Here is a 13,201-nt window from a genome sequence, read left to right on the forward strand (position 1 = left end):
AGTTAGCTTGACCGGTAGACTTAAAAGAGAAAAAAAATCAGTCATTTACGACATTATGTTTTAAGATGGCAAAATGTATTAAAACAGCTAGTGTGCCGAAATGTAACGCGGCAGAAGAGATCTTTAGGACAACGCAGTACACGTGTATAATGTTGTCTTTACATATCTTACATAAATTAAGACTAATGCAGTTTCTGAAACATGTTCAAGAAAAAGTCGGACATACCTTAATCGTCCGGATTGTGCGTTAACTTGGAACGTAGACAATATAATTCACTCGTTGCTCGTTTTGATTCTGTCAGTATTCTTGCCTGGAAGATTTGATATAGAATGAATTGAGCGCTGCCCCTATATAATCCGTCGCCGCTTCCCAATCGTGGAGGCCAGCGATTGGAGGAGAGGCTGCGCGTTGGAATGTGCCTATTGGTTCCTTTTGGTACGCTGGCCTTCGATGATTTGCACGCAACATGGTTTTGTGACGACGGTTTCAATCGACGCTGATTGGCTGGACTGGGAACGTGGTTCGTACAGTGACACGCCACTCACGACGACTGGCTAGGGTGGGTGTATGTATTTATTTATTTATTTAGTTTACGCTAAAAACTTTGCACTTGCGTTGTCAATCGACGTTGACTCACGTCAGTGACTAATGTGTCAAACGTTCAATTTGAACAGTTTGTTACTGTGGATTATTTGTCACTGCATTTTGTTGCATCAGATACTTTGTATTGTTGGGTAGTTACATCAGGAATACAGTATTGCATAACTAAACTTTAATTCATTCATTAATTAAATAAAACAATAAAAATGTGAATGAACAACGGTACATGCCAAACAAAACAGCGCTGATAATGGTTTATTACAAGAAAAAATAGGTCATGGCTAGGTAATGGCTGCCAATGTACGTACATCCTTTATGATGACAATATGACAATACAGTATTAATGTTGCCTTCACACTGTACATACAGGTAGTTCAATGTCGTGACAAAATCTACAAAGATGATGTGCACTGAATTAAATGCATCAGTAAGTGTTTTAATTCAACCTTGAAATGAATTTCTTGTCCCAGTAATGCACCCCTGTAATAGCAAAACGTAATTTACAATACGATAAACTTGACATTTTGATTGCCATGTTTAGTGACACATTTATTTAGTCTTGAATGATGTACTCAGGATGTTTAAGGGGAGCTGTGATGTTTAGCTATTTGTACCAATTATTTTGAGAAATGCACATACTGTGGGAATTTCAATTCTGTGAGAAAAACGAAAAAAAAGATGTGCTGCAAAGCTCTGGTTAGAACTGGCGCTATCTCCTTAGCAGTAGTGGCAGCGCTTACTCTGCAGCAGGCCCACTATTACACGATAACACAACATGTATGAATACTGCACAGAATATGCTAATGAAGTAATTTGTGAAGAAAGCGTGGTGGTTAGCTTGTCCGCCTCGTTCTGAATTTATGGTTTCGAATCTCAGCACGAGATTTGTCGTATGTGCTTTTGCATGGCCTCCTAGTGCTTGCGTTTTTTTCTTGTTCTTGTTCATTTTTTAAAATAAATAAACTAAGTTAAGTGCGCCCCCTAGAGCCTTGGATCTTATGCATCAGACAGCAAATTGATGACGTGGTTCCACCGGGCTGTTCACCACCACGGCAGCAGCAGGATGGCCGACCAGAGCAGGCAAACAAAACTCGCCGCAGCCAAGAAAAAGGTAAAATTAAATTTATTTTCAACGGGTGAATTATTATTAAGGTGGCTTTTGTTTTCCATGCTCCATGCTGGTTTGTCACAATTGTATTAACGTGGCAATGGTAATGTCATTACACGTCTTGCGACCTCTACAGCCGACGCTTGTCCGGCCTCTGTCGGTTGTCTCATGCATCAATGCTCAGGAAAGTCTGGGGCTGTATCGAGGCCTTTACTTTCTAACATCAACTTTTTCTAATTCTGGTCGTCATTTTTATCTCCAATTGACATTTTTTACCACGCGACAACACCCGAATAGTCAGCGATTTGTTTTCTTGAGTGCGTTCGAGTTGCTGTTTAGCTGACAAACTAAAATGTGTATTCCGTCGAAGTGGAACGTGCTAACTTGGCTAATAAAATATTAGCCAAAAGGCTAACTAATGAATAGGGAACGGGGTACGTGTGTAACCGTGTCACTGTTTTGTTTTTTGGAACGTCTTTTGTTATTGTGTTGGTCGTAAGTTCCAGTAAGTCGGGTGTTTTGACAGCTGACAGCCCTCTTCCCTGTCCCGGGGTGTGTGTTTGGCGTCGGCATGTTTGCTTGTTCAAATATGGCCTTTAAAATGTGCGACGTGACGTTTCAGGAAGTTACTTTGCCAACATTTGCCCAAAACAGCTATTGTGAATATTAAAGAAATGTCCGATGGGATATTTCGCCCCTAGAGTCAGTATTTTAAAATGCCCCTTTTTGAAAAAAAGAAGAATTTCACAGAATTTTCAATGGTCCTCTGCTGTGCAAGGAAAAGTGCTCGCATTGACAATTCTATTATGTTGGGCTTCGAGTTAACATGCACACAGACAAAAACGAAGACAAACTTACAGCATTGTTTTTTAGTTGAGAATTACCTATGCGTAGCTTCATTTTAAACTTTAAACCTGAGTGGAATGAACATTGTTTGCGACTGGGTTGGGTGCATTCTTGCTCGCATACCTCTAACCTAGAGCTTCCAATGTTATCGGAGCCTTCACTATGTAGACTAGGATAGTATGAACTGCATTATCTCTGAGGGAAATTTGTTTTGGACTCTATAACGGTGCAGCACTTAAATGTTTTTCAGTCACAACTAAGGATGACTACAAACATTGAAAGACAACAGAAAACGCAGGCACAATGACATAACGATCGAGACAGCATAACGTTGAAGTATTCCTCGGAATACAACCGTGGCAGTTGTAAGGACAGGGAATCAATCCAGCAAATATGAATTAGGCACAATTACCAAACAGTTCTCCAGAGTAAAATGACATTTTAAACAATTCAACAAGTGTCCCAAGTTTTTTCAGTTTTTTTGTTTTGATGTTCTGAGGAACGAGAACTTGTAGCGCACACTTATGAAGCTACTCGCTCCATAATGTGTGCTAGATTGCTCTGAGAAAAAAAAAACATGAGAAGGATTCTCTACTATTCTGTGAACCATGTTGACTAAAGTTTTATCAAATATTGACTTTAGAGAGGGATCATTTCCTTCTAGTCACCTTCATGGCAAAACACCAACCAAAGTCTGACCAAAATGAGTCCTTGAGACAGTCTCTTTGTTTTGTTTTTTGGTTGCTCCACATGTTGCAGTTGTGTTTTGAAATTGTTTACCCTAACATATCTTTTTTTGTTTGTTTGTTGTTGTTTTTTTTTGGGGGGGGGCTCAGCTCAAGGAGTTCCAGCAGAAAAGCACTCCAACCAGTGTTGGAGGAGACAAAGGAGGAGGTGGAGGAGTTTTTGGCGGTGCAGCGGCCAAGAAGAAGAGGAAAGTGAAAGGACCCAACCAGTACGATGCAACCTCGATTGACAGAAACTCTCCAGACAATGTAAGCTTGGTCAAGCCTCATCTCATCTTCTGCTTCAGCTGCTTTCGACTTGTTTTGAACTCGATATTCAGCTTCCTCTGGTCAGGTTACACTGCAAAAATACAGTACACTGAAAGCCCTTAAGTTGAATATCCCACATACAAAGTTTATGGAGGAAAATCTCCCTCATAAAAGCTGTTATTCTTATTATATTCCTTAAAGACTTTGTAGTTGTAGTCCCAAACATTTTATTTAGTAATTGTTTGATAGGCAAGCGACTTAATTTGTTCTACCCTTTTCCCCAGGCAACTTCTTGTGGGCAATTCTAAATACGTCTGCCTTCTGTGCTGTTGTTTGTCATTCTCGTCTAAAGATTTCCTCTCTTTCCTTCCATGTCCGTCATGTACGTAGTATGACAATATTCTCAAAGCGCTTAGTCAAAGCAATGGAGTAGTCCTGCCTCCGTATGGCAAAAGTCAGGTGAGCTCGCTCTGTCCTTGTCTTTGCTGTGCTTTTTCTATGCTTCTCTAGCCTGTGTGTCCTCCTCTTCATGTATTTTTATTTTTTTTTTAATCCTTGAAGTGCTCTCATGCCCATTCTGACCGACTCCTCTAATGAAGGGCTCTTAAGTTTGTCACATGGTGCAGAGAGCACGTGCCGATGTTGAGGTCTTGAAAAAATGGTGCATTTGACGTGTATTTATTTATTTTTCCTCCTCCTATCGCTGTCTGCCGAGAACTTCATATAATGTGCTAATCAGAAGTGATACAGTTTGGATCTGTGGAGCGCATAGCATGACAGCGTTTTGAACAGGCTCCACAAAGCAAGCTTGTCTCAAATGAATTGGCTGGTAAACTGCTTGATGTCTCGCTGCCTTTCATTGTATGAATAGCGTGTTGTCAGTGCATGTAACCGCACACAAATGCTTCTCTGTTGCTTTTTTTGTTCTAGCCTAACACGCGTGTCTGTGTGTGTGTGTGTGTGTGTATATATATTTGTGTGCACGCCACTTCAGACTGTAGCCAACATGGAGACCAACATGTCCTCGGGTCCCCCTCCAACGGCTGAGCTCGACGGGGGCTCACCCCTGTCAAACGCTACTAGCACTAACACCACTACTAACCTCCAGAGTGTCGGATACCACACTGACATGCTGCAGGTGTGTTTCACTCCAACTCGATTCCAAGCTTGTGCTCTGCCGTGCGACCTCGTACTTCACTGTCATTCCACAGTATCTACAATACGACACTGGATTTTTGTTTTGGAATTCATTTACTTGCAGTACACTGATATATTACTTTCCATTTGTTCATTGCTGGTGTTTTACTTGCTCTTTGTCTCACATTTTCACTTTTTTTTTTGTCTTTCTGTAGGACTACCCTGACACCAATGGCAATGAGAATTTAACAGAGGAGAATAGGTAAATTGGCTTCTTTCACTCACTACAGTGGTACATGCATCGACCGAGACAGCAAAAAGGAAATGCCATACTCAAGAGTTTGCCAAAGCGGTAGTTTCATAAAGTTGAGGACATAGCACTTGGAACGGGACACGCAGGAGAATATAAGAGTGCCATTTTTTTCTCTAATGTACTGTATATATATGTTGTCCCGCAGACAGCTGTCATCCACGGAGAGCCTGCGACAGCTCTCTCAGCAACTGAACGGCCTGGTCTCTGAAGTATGTTGCTGCAACCTCTGATGGATACAAATCAAACTCATGACTGGATGTGTTTTTTAAAATAGGTTTATTCATTTTTGTTATTTCAGTCATCTGCTGCACACGTGAATGGCGACAGTCCGCCGTCCATTGGCGAGAGAGAATTGGACGTATGACGCAATGCTTATACTTTTTGACACACTCCACTAGTCCCGTTGTTCTTTCTTTCTTTATTTATTTATTTTGGCGCCACGCACAAAGATGCTACGGTTTGCCATCGTGTTAGAATCATTTACAAACGTTTGTCCTTTCTTGTCGTATCCTTTTTATTTGTCTCGCTACAAATGCGTTACCGTTCTCTTCCATTCCCTCGCCGCGCCATCCCGGATGCATGTGCACACGGTAGAGTCGGAACCAGGAGCTGTCTGCTGCCCTGGAGTCCAGCAACTTAACAAACTCTCAGCTCAATACCAAGCTTGACCAGCTGGTAAGAAGCTGTTTGTGTGAGTCTTTGAATGCCACAGTGCACGAATGTATTGCATGTCACCTTTAATGCACGCCACCTTAAGTGTCACTAAAATGGTTCCTCGTGCATGCAAGCCATGCAACCCCCCGCTGAATGCATTTCTGCAAACACTAAACTGTGTAGAGTGAGAAGGAAGCGCATCCTAAACAGGTTTAGCACACCAAAAATGAACAAATAGTTGATGTTGTGACATGAACTTAATCGTTTAGGTTACAATGTAAGGCTGCAATTGTGTCACACTTCCGTCATGATGATTGTGTTCTTTTGCTTACTCAGGCACTACAATCTCAGGAGCTCACTGATCAGCTGCAGAAGGTATTTTATCCCCCCTCCCACTTTCATCTTCACTCCCGTGATGTTTGCATTTCTGTTCATTTAGGAGCGAAAGGAATTTGAGCAAAAGTTTTCCAAAGAACAGGGAGCCATGCGGGAGCAATTGCAGGTATGTTCTTATGTTCTTGACATGCGAGTTAAACATGAAGTAGCATTGCATTGCAAACACAATCATTGAATTCGGGTGAATCTGACAAAACGCTGCACTTTATGTTCGATCTCACAAGGTTCACATTCAAACGATTGGCATCCTGGTCTCGGAGAAATCGGAGCTACAAACCGCACTACAGTACACACAGCAGGCCGCCCGGCAGAAAGCTGGTGGGTGTGTTTTGATGATGTTTGACCATGGCAAACGAGTATCAAGTCCTTTTCCTTTCAATTTTATTGAACGTTCAGGAGAAGCAGAGGAGCTGACGAGCCGATTGCAGTCAACAAAGCAGAGAGTGTCGGAGTTGGAGAGAACGCTGTCATCAGTGTCCACGCAACAGAAACAGTTTGAAAAAGTAGTCAACGCACAGAAGGTTAAAAAAATGTTTGTGGATCAGACAAATGGAATGCTTTGCTTCTGTGACTATTTGTCTGCAGCACAACAAAGAGTTAGAAAAAGAGAGAGACACCCTGAGGCTCGAGATATTTAGACAAAAGTGAGTTTTTTTTGGCAAAAGTTAGTCACATTGGGGTTTTTTCCCCCTTGGATTTTTTTAATTTTATGTATTTATTGAGTGTTTTATTTATTTATTTATTGTCCATTCACCATTAAAGTTCATGGCAATTAAAAGCCACACAAAATCTTTTTTCGCGTTTGTTCGCAGCAATTTGAGCGACGAGTCCAAACAGCAGAGTTCGGAGCTGTCGGAGCAGCTCAGGCAGAGAGCGCAAGAGACTGCAGCATTGCGGTTGGAGGTGGAGGATCTCCGCAAGAGGCTCGAGATCGCCGACCTCATGTTGCAGCAGGTCCATTTCCATCTATGCATGTCACCCTGGTCATAGATTGGAATTTTGTTTCATATCCATTGCTCTGTGTGCCCAGTGCTCCACCCAGTCGGATCCCAGCAGTGCCAACCAGCAGATCCAGTTACTGCTGGAAGAAAAGCAGCAGGTGGAAGTGCACAATCACCAGGTTCGGTCTGCAAACTCTTTTTTTTTCTGTCTATTGTGTGGACACCTTTTATAGAAATTGCTGCTTTCCCTTCCCAACAAGTTTCACTTTTAACGCACCGTTGTTGTCCATGCTGTAGCTGATGGAATCTGTTGCCCAGCTGAAGACGGAGAGGGACTGCTATGCGGAGCAGATCCAGGAGGGCGGCCGGGTTTGGAAGGACAAAACAGAGCAGCTGCTAACACAAGTAAACTACGCTGAGATTTAGAGGAGTCCTTATGTATACCTTATTTGTGTTTTTCATCATTTTAAAACCGTTCCCAGGTGTCTTAATTCAGCAAACATGAGGTTTTTATTTTTAGTTAATAAGGGATGATACTGTATTTGTGAATGCCAAACTGTGAATATACGGGGTTGCCTGTATAAATGCCTGTGTGTATCTTAATGTGTGCGCCTCCGTCTCCAAGGTGTCACTGGTCGCCGAAGAGAGGGACAGAAATATTGAACGAGTCCAAGAACTTGAAGCCACAATCACAGAGCTAAGAAATGCAGCAGGTAAGCTAAAGTGTTTCTTGTAACCTTGTTACGACAGTTGATCCGTGTTCACTGCAGTTTTGCTATTGCGTCGTCATAACTCGAATTTGGAACGTGGCGTAGTTTATGACTTGACTACGCTAACGCAGTCGTCAAGTCAATTGCAGCTAATATAAAGTATGACAAACGCCAGAGGTGGGCATCCCGTCAGACTGATGGAAGGTCTATAAGTCCGTCACGGTTTCCGTCAGTATTTCAGGCCGACCCACGTGGGCCCAATCCGTCCCTCGTAGGAGACAGCCAATCGGCGTCCCGAACGTAGCTTCCACGTTACACACAGGCACCGCACAAGCTGACACACAGTCAAATAAAGATCATAAATTAAAGCACCAGACTGATTGTTGAAGTAAAAACAAAATGGGGCAGATGTCATTTAGGTCTGTGGGACTGAAAGGTATACAACAGTCTTTTATTTTTCTTTATTTGCATGTGTGTCAGGTGTGCAGGCCCTGTGTGTGACATAGTACCGGTAAGGCCGTTCCTGACAACATTTGGCAGGCAGACGACGACAACATTTCGCAGACGACTCACTGACAGACTCACCGGACTGACGATGACCACCTCTGAAAATATTGTGTGTTAGGACCGTTGTAAACCAAAGACCCCTTGTATAGGATTCTAGTCAAACACCTGTTCCTTTGTACACGCCTTAATCGGTTTCTTCTCCGTCTCTTGCAGCATTACTGTCCCGAGAGAAAGAAGACCAGAGTATTGGAGAACCTCAGTCCTCAGGGCCTTCAGAGAGTGAAATGGCTCTACGGGAATCACTCAACAGTCTGCAACAGGAAAAGGACTCTCTCAATGAACTGTACCAGTCGCAGGTGTGCATCAATGTGTTGCAGTTGTCTTCCCGAAATGTTTCAAAGCGTCTTTAAGGTGACAATTTTTCCTTATAGCTGCGTGACAACGAGCAGCTGAGTCGCCTGTGCTCTGAGCAAGAGGCGCGCCTGTCAGAACTGGAGCAGCAGGCGGAGAGCCAAGTCCAGGATGCCGACGACCGTCGCCGCATGCTCGAAGATGTTCAGTCAGACAAGGCAACCATCAGCCGCGCTCTCACGCAGAACCGAACGTTGAAGGACCAGCTTGCTGAGCTGCAGAACGGCTTTGTTCAACTGGTGATTTTTATTGCATTTTTAATGTGTTTATTTTAATCATCCATTTTCTAAAGCAGTCGTCCTCATGATTACCACGAGTGCTGAAACTGATGCCAATTTGTCGCTGTGGTTGAGCTTAAATGTATCTTACACCCTCAAGTTCATTTTCATTTTTGTATTGAAGAGTGAAGTAAAGCCTTGGCTTTGAAGCTGAGTAATTGCTACATTTTAATCTGAAGTATATATTTCCTGATGGTTTGCAGACAAATGAGAACATGGAGCTGACCTCCGCCATTCAGTCAGAGCAGCATGTTAAGAAGGAGCTGGCGCGCAGAATGGGCGAGCTTCAAGAGCAACTGCACAATGTGAAAGAGCAGGTTCGGTCTTCGACGTTAGTGTTTCCCAACCTTTATTGATGCAAGGTACACATTTCACGCCAGAAAAATGTCATGGCACAAAACCAAACCAAATGCACAAAAAGCATTCATGGTACAATTGAAATTGGATGATTGGAGAATCTGATGACCTTTCATTTCAATGTGCTGCGGCGCAATGGCTGGGAGGCACTCTTCGATGGTGTTATTGTTTTTCAATCTGAAACATTCATCACAGAGGGTTGTGCTAATTTCGCCTTTCCCTCACCACCAGCTGGAAGAGAAATGCAAGGAAGCTCAAGGTCTGGTTGAGCAGAGGGACCAGGTGGCAGCCCATCTGCAGCAGTACAGCGCCGCCTACCAGGCACTGGCCTCCGAGAGAGAGCAGCTCCACCGGCAGTATTTCACGCAGACCCAGCTCATGGACCGGCTGCAGCATGATGAGTCCCAGGGCCGCGCTCAGCTGGAAGTCAGCCAGAACGAGCTGAAGCGAGCGCAGGTGTGTAAGCGTGCGCCTTCCACTTGTTCTCTCGTGAAGTTATGACATGACTGACATTGTTTCCCCACTCAGGAGCATTTGGATCATTTGGTGCAAGATAACGAGCATTTGAAGGCTGAGGTGAGGGAGCTGCTCAACAGTTCGGCTCTAGCCATGGCGCCCAGAGATGAAGGTTTGTGTCTTACTTGTCATTGTCAAAATGTCCTCCTGGTGTTGTATTCATAGCAAAAGTTTAATCCGCTCTTCTGCAAGGAAGAGTGGGCCAAAATATCACACATGTGAAGGACAGACACATGGCCAACTGTAGAAAAGGCTTGATTTCAGTTGTTGCTGCTGAGGAGGGCCTAACCTGTTAACAGGTTTAGGGGAGGAAGTACTTTTTCCACATATGGTACTGTATATGTCATAAGTAGTACCTTTTATAAAAGGTTTATTGTCATTTTGTTTAGGAGATGGAGTGGAGAGCAAGTTGCCTCAAGAAACCGTTCCAGAGTCACCCTCCATCATCATCCCGCAAGACTTTGAGAGCCAAAAAGAAATGGTGAGAACAATGTTTCACAACCACCAAACCTTTAATACCTATAGTATTACACACCCTCAGGTCATCACACGTTTTATGTCAGTGATCTTCAGAAATTCGAAATGCCTTGCCATGTATAAGATCCATTTATGGTGAATCCGAGTGCAACGTTTGCTTGTATTTGACTTTGCGACTCATTTTCACCACCTCCGCAGGAAGAGTTCATTCGCGATGCTTTGGCTCGTTTGGAGGCCGAGCGGGACGAGGCAAAGAGGCAGCTGAGGGAGGAGCAGCGACTCCACGCAGCCGCAAAGCACCGGGCGACCGCGGCTCTCAGCCTGCAGCAGCACAGCCACCATGGGCATGACCATGACCATCATCATCATGATCATGATCACCATCACCATGATGAACACGAACACACTCAGGGCCAACATAGTCATTGTGAACACAGTCACCATTCAGGTGAGAGAAGATGCATTTGTATTGTGTGATTGTTCTTGTTGTTTGTTTTTAAATCTCGGACACTAGCAGCAGTTGGTTCTCTGGAATGCCTGCCCACTCAAGCTGAACGATTTTTTTCAAATAACTTTTATTATGTGGGGTTTTTTTTCAAGGTCCTCTTTCCCTGTGTGTGTGTGTGAAAAACACATATACACACAATTAGATATTAAATTATACTGTATTATATAGAAAAAGCTAAGTCGTGTAAAAATGTGCCCAGAAGGAGGAGGAGTGCCGGTGGAAGTTCATCAGGCGTTACAGATGGCAATGGAGAAGCTCCAAGAGCGCTTCACCTCACTCATGCAGGAGAAGGCTGACCTTAAGGAGCGCGTGGAGGAGTTGGAGCACCGTTGCATCCAGCTCTCCGGCGAGACAGACACCATCGGTGAGGGGGAGGATGCTGTGTGCCGTCAACGTGTGGGACACGAGCTCGAATTTGGCAAACGTTGTTGCCACTTTGATTTTCAGGAGAGTACATTGCCCTGTACCAGAACCAAAGGGCCATCATGAAGCAGAAGCACCAGGAGAAGGAACAATACATCAGCATGCTGGCTCAGGACAAGGAAGAGATGAAGGTACTGACCAGAACATCCCCTCGGCAGTGACCACATGTCCGAAATAACACCCTGCCCATCAGGCTAAGCTGGCAGAGCTGCAGGACCTCGTCATGAGGCTGGTGGCGGAGCGGAATGACTGGTATGGCAAATATGCCAGCGTCGTTGGTGGCGTGGCTTCGGCAAACCCCGACCTTCTTCCTGTTGGCGAGGACCACCGTCACCCCGAACTCCAAGCACACACTGACGACCTCAGTGCTGCCAGCGGAGCAGGTGAGCTCAAGGGGCTTCACAGGCAAGCGCCAGATCAACGTCGGCCTTCCAAATCCATGTTGGTGTTGTTTGTTTGGAACAATGACATGATGAAGCATTTCTTTTACCGGGTAGCATAAGATGGGCTTTACACACGTGGCTCTGATAGACTCTCTGTGTCCTAGATACCATGGAGATCATTCCCCTTTCCGAGCCCACCGCTGGCCAGGAAGCACCATCGCATCACAGCCCGCCCCCTGCGGAGCCCAAGGAGGATGGCACGGCACAGCAGATCATGCAGCTGCTGCAGGAGATCCAGAACCCGCAGGGGCTACCGCGGCCGCCCCCATTCATGGGCGAGAACCCCTGCATCCCCTTCTTCTACCGTCCCGACGAGCAGGATGAGGTGAAGATCCTGGTTGTGTGAAACTGCAACGCCGCTCATCCGTCTATTTAGCAGCATCCAAAATGGCCGCCGCCGCCGCCCCCTATTCCGTACGCTCAAGTGCAATAACAGGGCCTCGCATCTCCTTACTTATGACACATCAGGTTTGAATGTATTACTTATCAAAAAACTGGAGTGTGCGTGTTTGTATGTGCGAATGTGAGGCGGAGCCTGAGAGATGATGAGCTCATAGAAATGAATTGCACTAAAACGGTTTGTACATAGCATCAAGATGACGGACCCTATGATGCCTCTGCAGCCGAGGGTTCCATTTTGAAAGAAATAAGTACGATGGATGGAAAAGTTCTAGTTACAAATTCACTCTCAAGGAATTTACCAAAATAGTTTCTATCATCCATCATGACCTGAATTGCTCATATTGTACCAGGCACCCATGAAAATCCTTTCCCATCGTCAAAGGCGGTTGCGCCACTTCCTTGTTCCTCCTTTTTCTTTTGGTCATTCTGTTACTTTCCTTCCAAATACGCCGCCGTTTGACATCCTTGTTTGACTGCAGTTGTCCAACTATATCAGGGGTGTCTGAACTTCAACCCGCAGCCATTAGTGGCCTGCCGCAATGTAAACTATTGTGATGGATTGATTTTTAGCTTGTTTAATAAATTGAAGGTGGAGAATTTCAAAGTGGCCCTTAGAAATCTTCATCCTCAATTTGTCTCTATGTGGTCCTCTGAGTAAAACTTGTGTGCACCCCGAGAGAGAAAGAGAGATGGTGGTTTCCCTTTACGCTGTTACTTTGATAGAATGTGAGGAAGAGGGAGAGCAGTGATCATACAGGTTGAGTGGTGTGTATATAATGTAAGTGTGTGTATCATATTGTATATTATTGTGGCTGGGTGTGTGTATGTGCAGATGGACATGGTTAGTGACAGACAGGCTGACATTTAATACAAAGGATGATTAAAAAAAAGAGGAAATATACTATTTATTATTATTCTTATTTGGAATGATTTTGTGTCTCAACCAATCAGTTTTTGATGTTTAATTAGAAGTGAGTGTTGAGAATGAAGGAAGTGACCTGATTTGTTGGCCTTGATTACCCCACCCCCGCCCCCATCCGCCTCTATTGAATAAAACTGATTGAGCAACATCATGTGGATACATTTTATTTTCTACTACTATTGTTCTTACATATTTATGGTGAAGAAGGATACCACCGTTATGTGGAATTACAAATGTGTAAAAGCATCTACCTGTA

At 44.2% G+C, this 13,201-nt stretch overlaps 1 protein-coding gene across 6 annotated transcripts; it reads left to right on the plus strand.

Moving 5' to 3' along the window:
• The first annotated feature begins 542 nt into the window (after nucleotides 1-542).
• On the plus strand, nucleotides 543-13,093 carry golga2 (golgin A2). Of its 6 annotated transcripts, none has more exons than XM_052050379.1 (29): nucleotides 543-560; nucleotides 1,587-1,712; nucleotides 3,392-3,550; nucleotides 3,941-4,009; nucleotides 4,545-4,688; nucleotides 4,903-4,949; nucleotides 5,146-5,209; nucleotides 5,299-5,358; nucleotides 5,595-5,675; nucleotides 5,991-6,029; nucleotides 6,094-6,156; nucleotides 6,275-6,368; nucleotides 6,447-6,553; nucleotides 6,636-6,694; nucleotides 6,863-7,004; nucleotides 7,081-7,170; nucleotides 7,289-7,396; nucleotides 7,617-7,704; nucleotides 8,422-8,564; nucleotides 8,640-8,858; nucleotides 9,101-9,214; nucleotides 9,486-9,710; nucleotides 9,783-9,882; nucleotides 10,160-10,251; nucleotides 10,446-10,695; nucleotides 10,955-11,119; nucleotides 11,203-11,309; nucleotides 11,372-11,561; nucleotides 11,726-13,093. In XM_052050379.1, the coding sequence occupies exons 2-29, from the start codon at nucleotides 1,620-1,622 to the stop codon at nucleotides 11,965-11,967; spliced, it is 3,354 nt and encodes a 1,117-aa protein (XP_051906339.1). In that variant the 5' UTR covers nucleotides 543-560; nucleotides 1,587-1,619; the 3' UTR covers nucleotides 11,968-13,093. The 6 variants fall into 6 exon arrangements, with proteins under 6 accessions (XP_051906339.1, XP_051906340.1, XP_051906342.1 ...); XM_052050380.1 differs by having other exon boundaries at nucleotides 10,958-11,119; XM_052050382.1 differs by lacking the exon at nucleotides 5,595-5,675.
• The last annotated feature ends 108 nt before the right edge of the window (nucleotides 13,094-13,201 follow it).

The sequence above is a fragment of the Hippocampus zosterae genome, chromosome 18 (genome assembly GCF_025434085.1).
Source record: "Hippocampus zosterae strain Florida chromosome 18, ASM2543408v3, whole genome shotgun sequence".
Lineage (NCBI taxonomy): Eukaryota > Metazoa > Chordata > Actinopteri > Syngnathiformes > Syngnathidae > Hippocampus > Hippocampus zosterae.

Coding starts and splice junctions, on each gene's coding strand:
- golga2 (XM_052050379.1), top strand. CDS start 1,620: ATGACGTGGTTCCACCGGGCTGTTCACCACCACGGCAGCAGCAGGATG. Junction 4,689..4,902: donor ACCACACTGACATGCTGCAG/GTGTGTTTCACT, acceptor GTCTTTCTGTAG/GACTACCCTGACACCAATGG. Junction 7,171..7,288: donor TGGAAGTGCACAATCACCAG/GTTCGGTCTGCA, acceptor TCCATGCTGTAG/CTGATGGAATCTGTTGCCCA.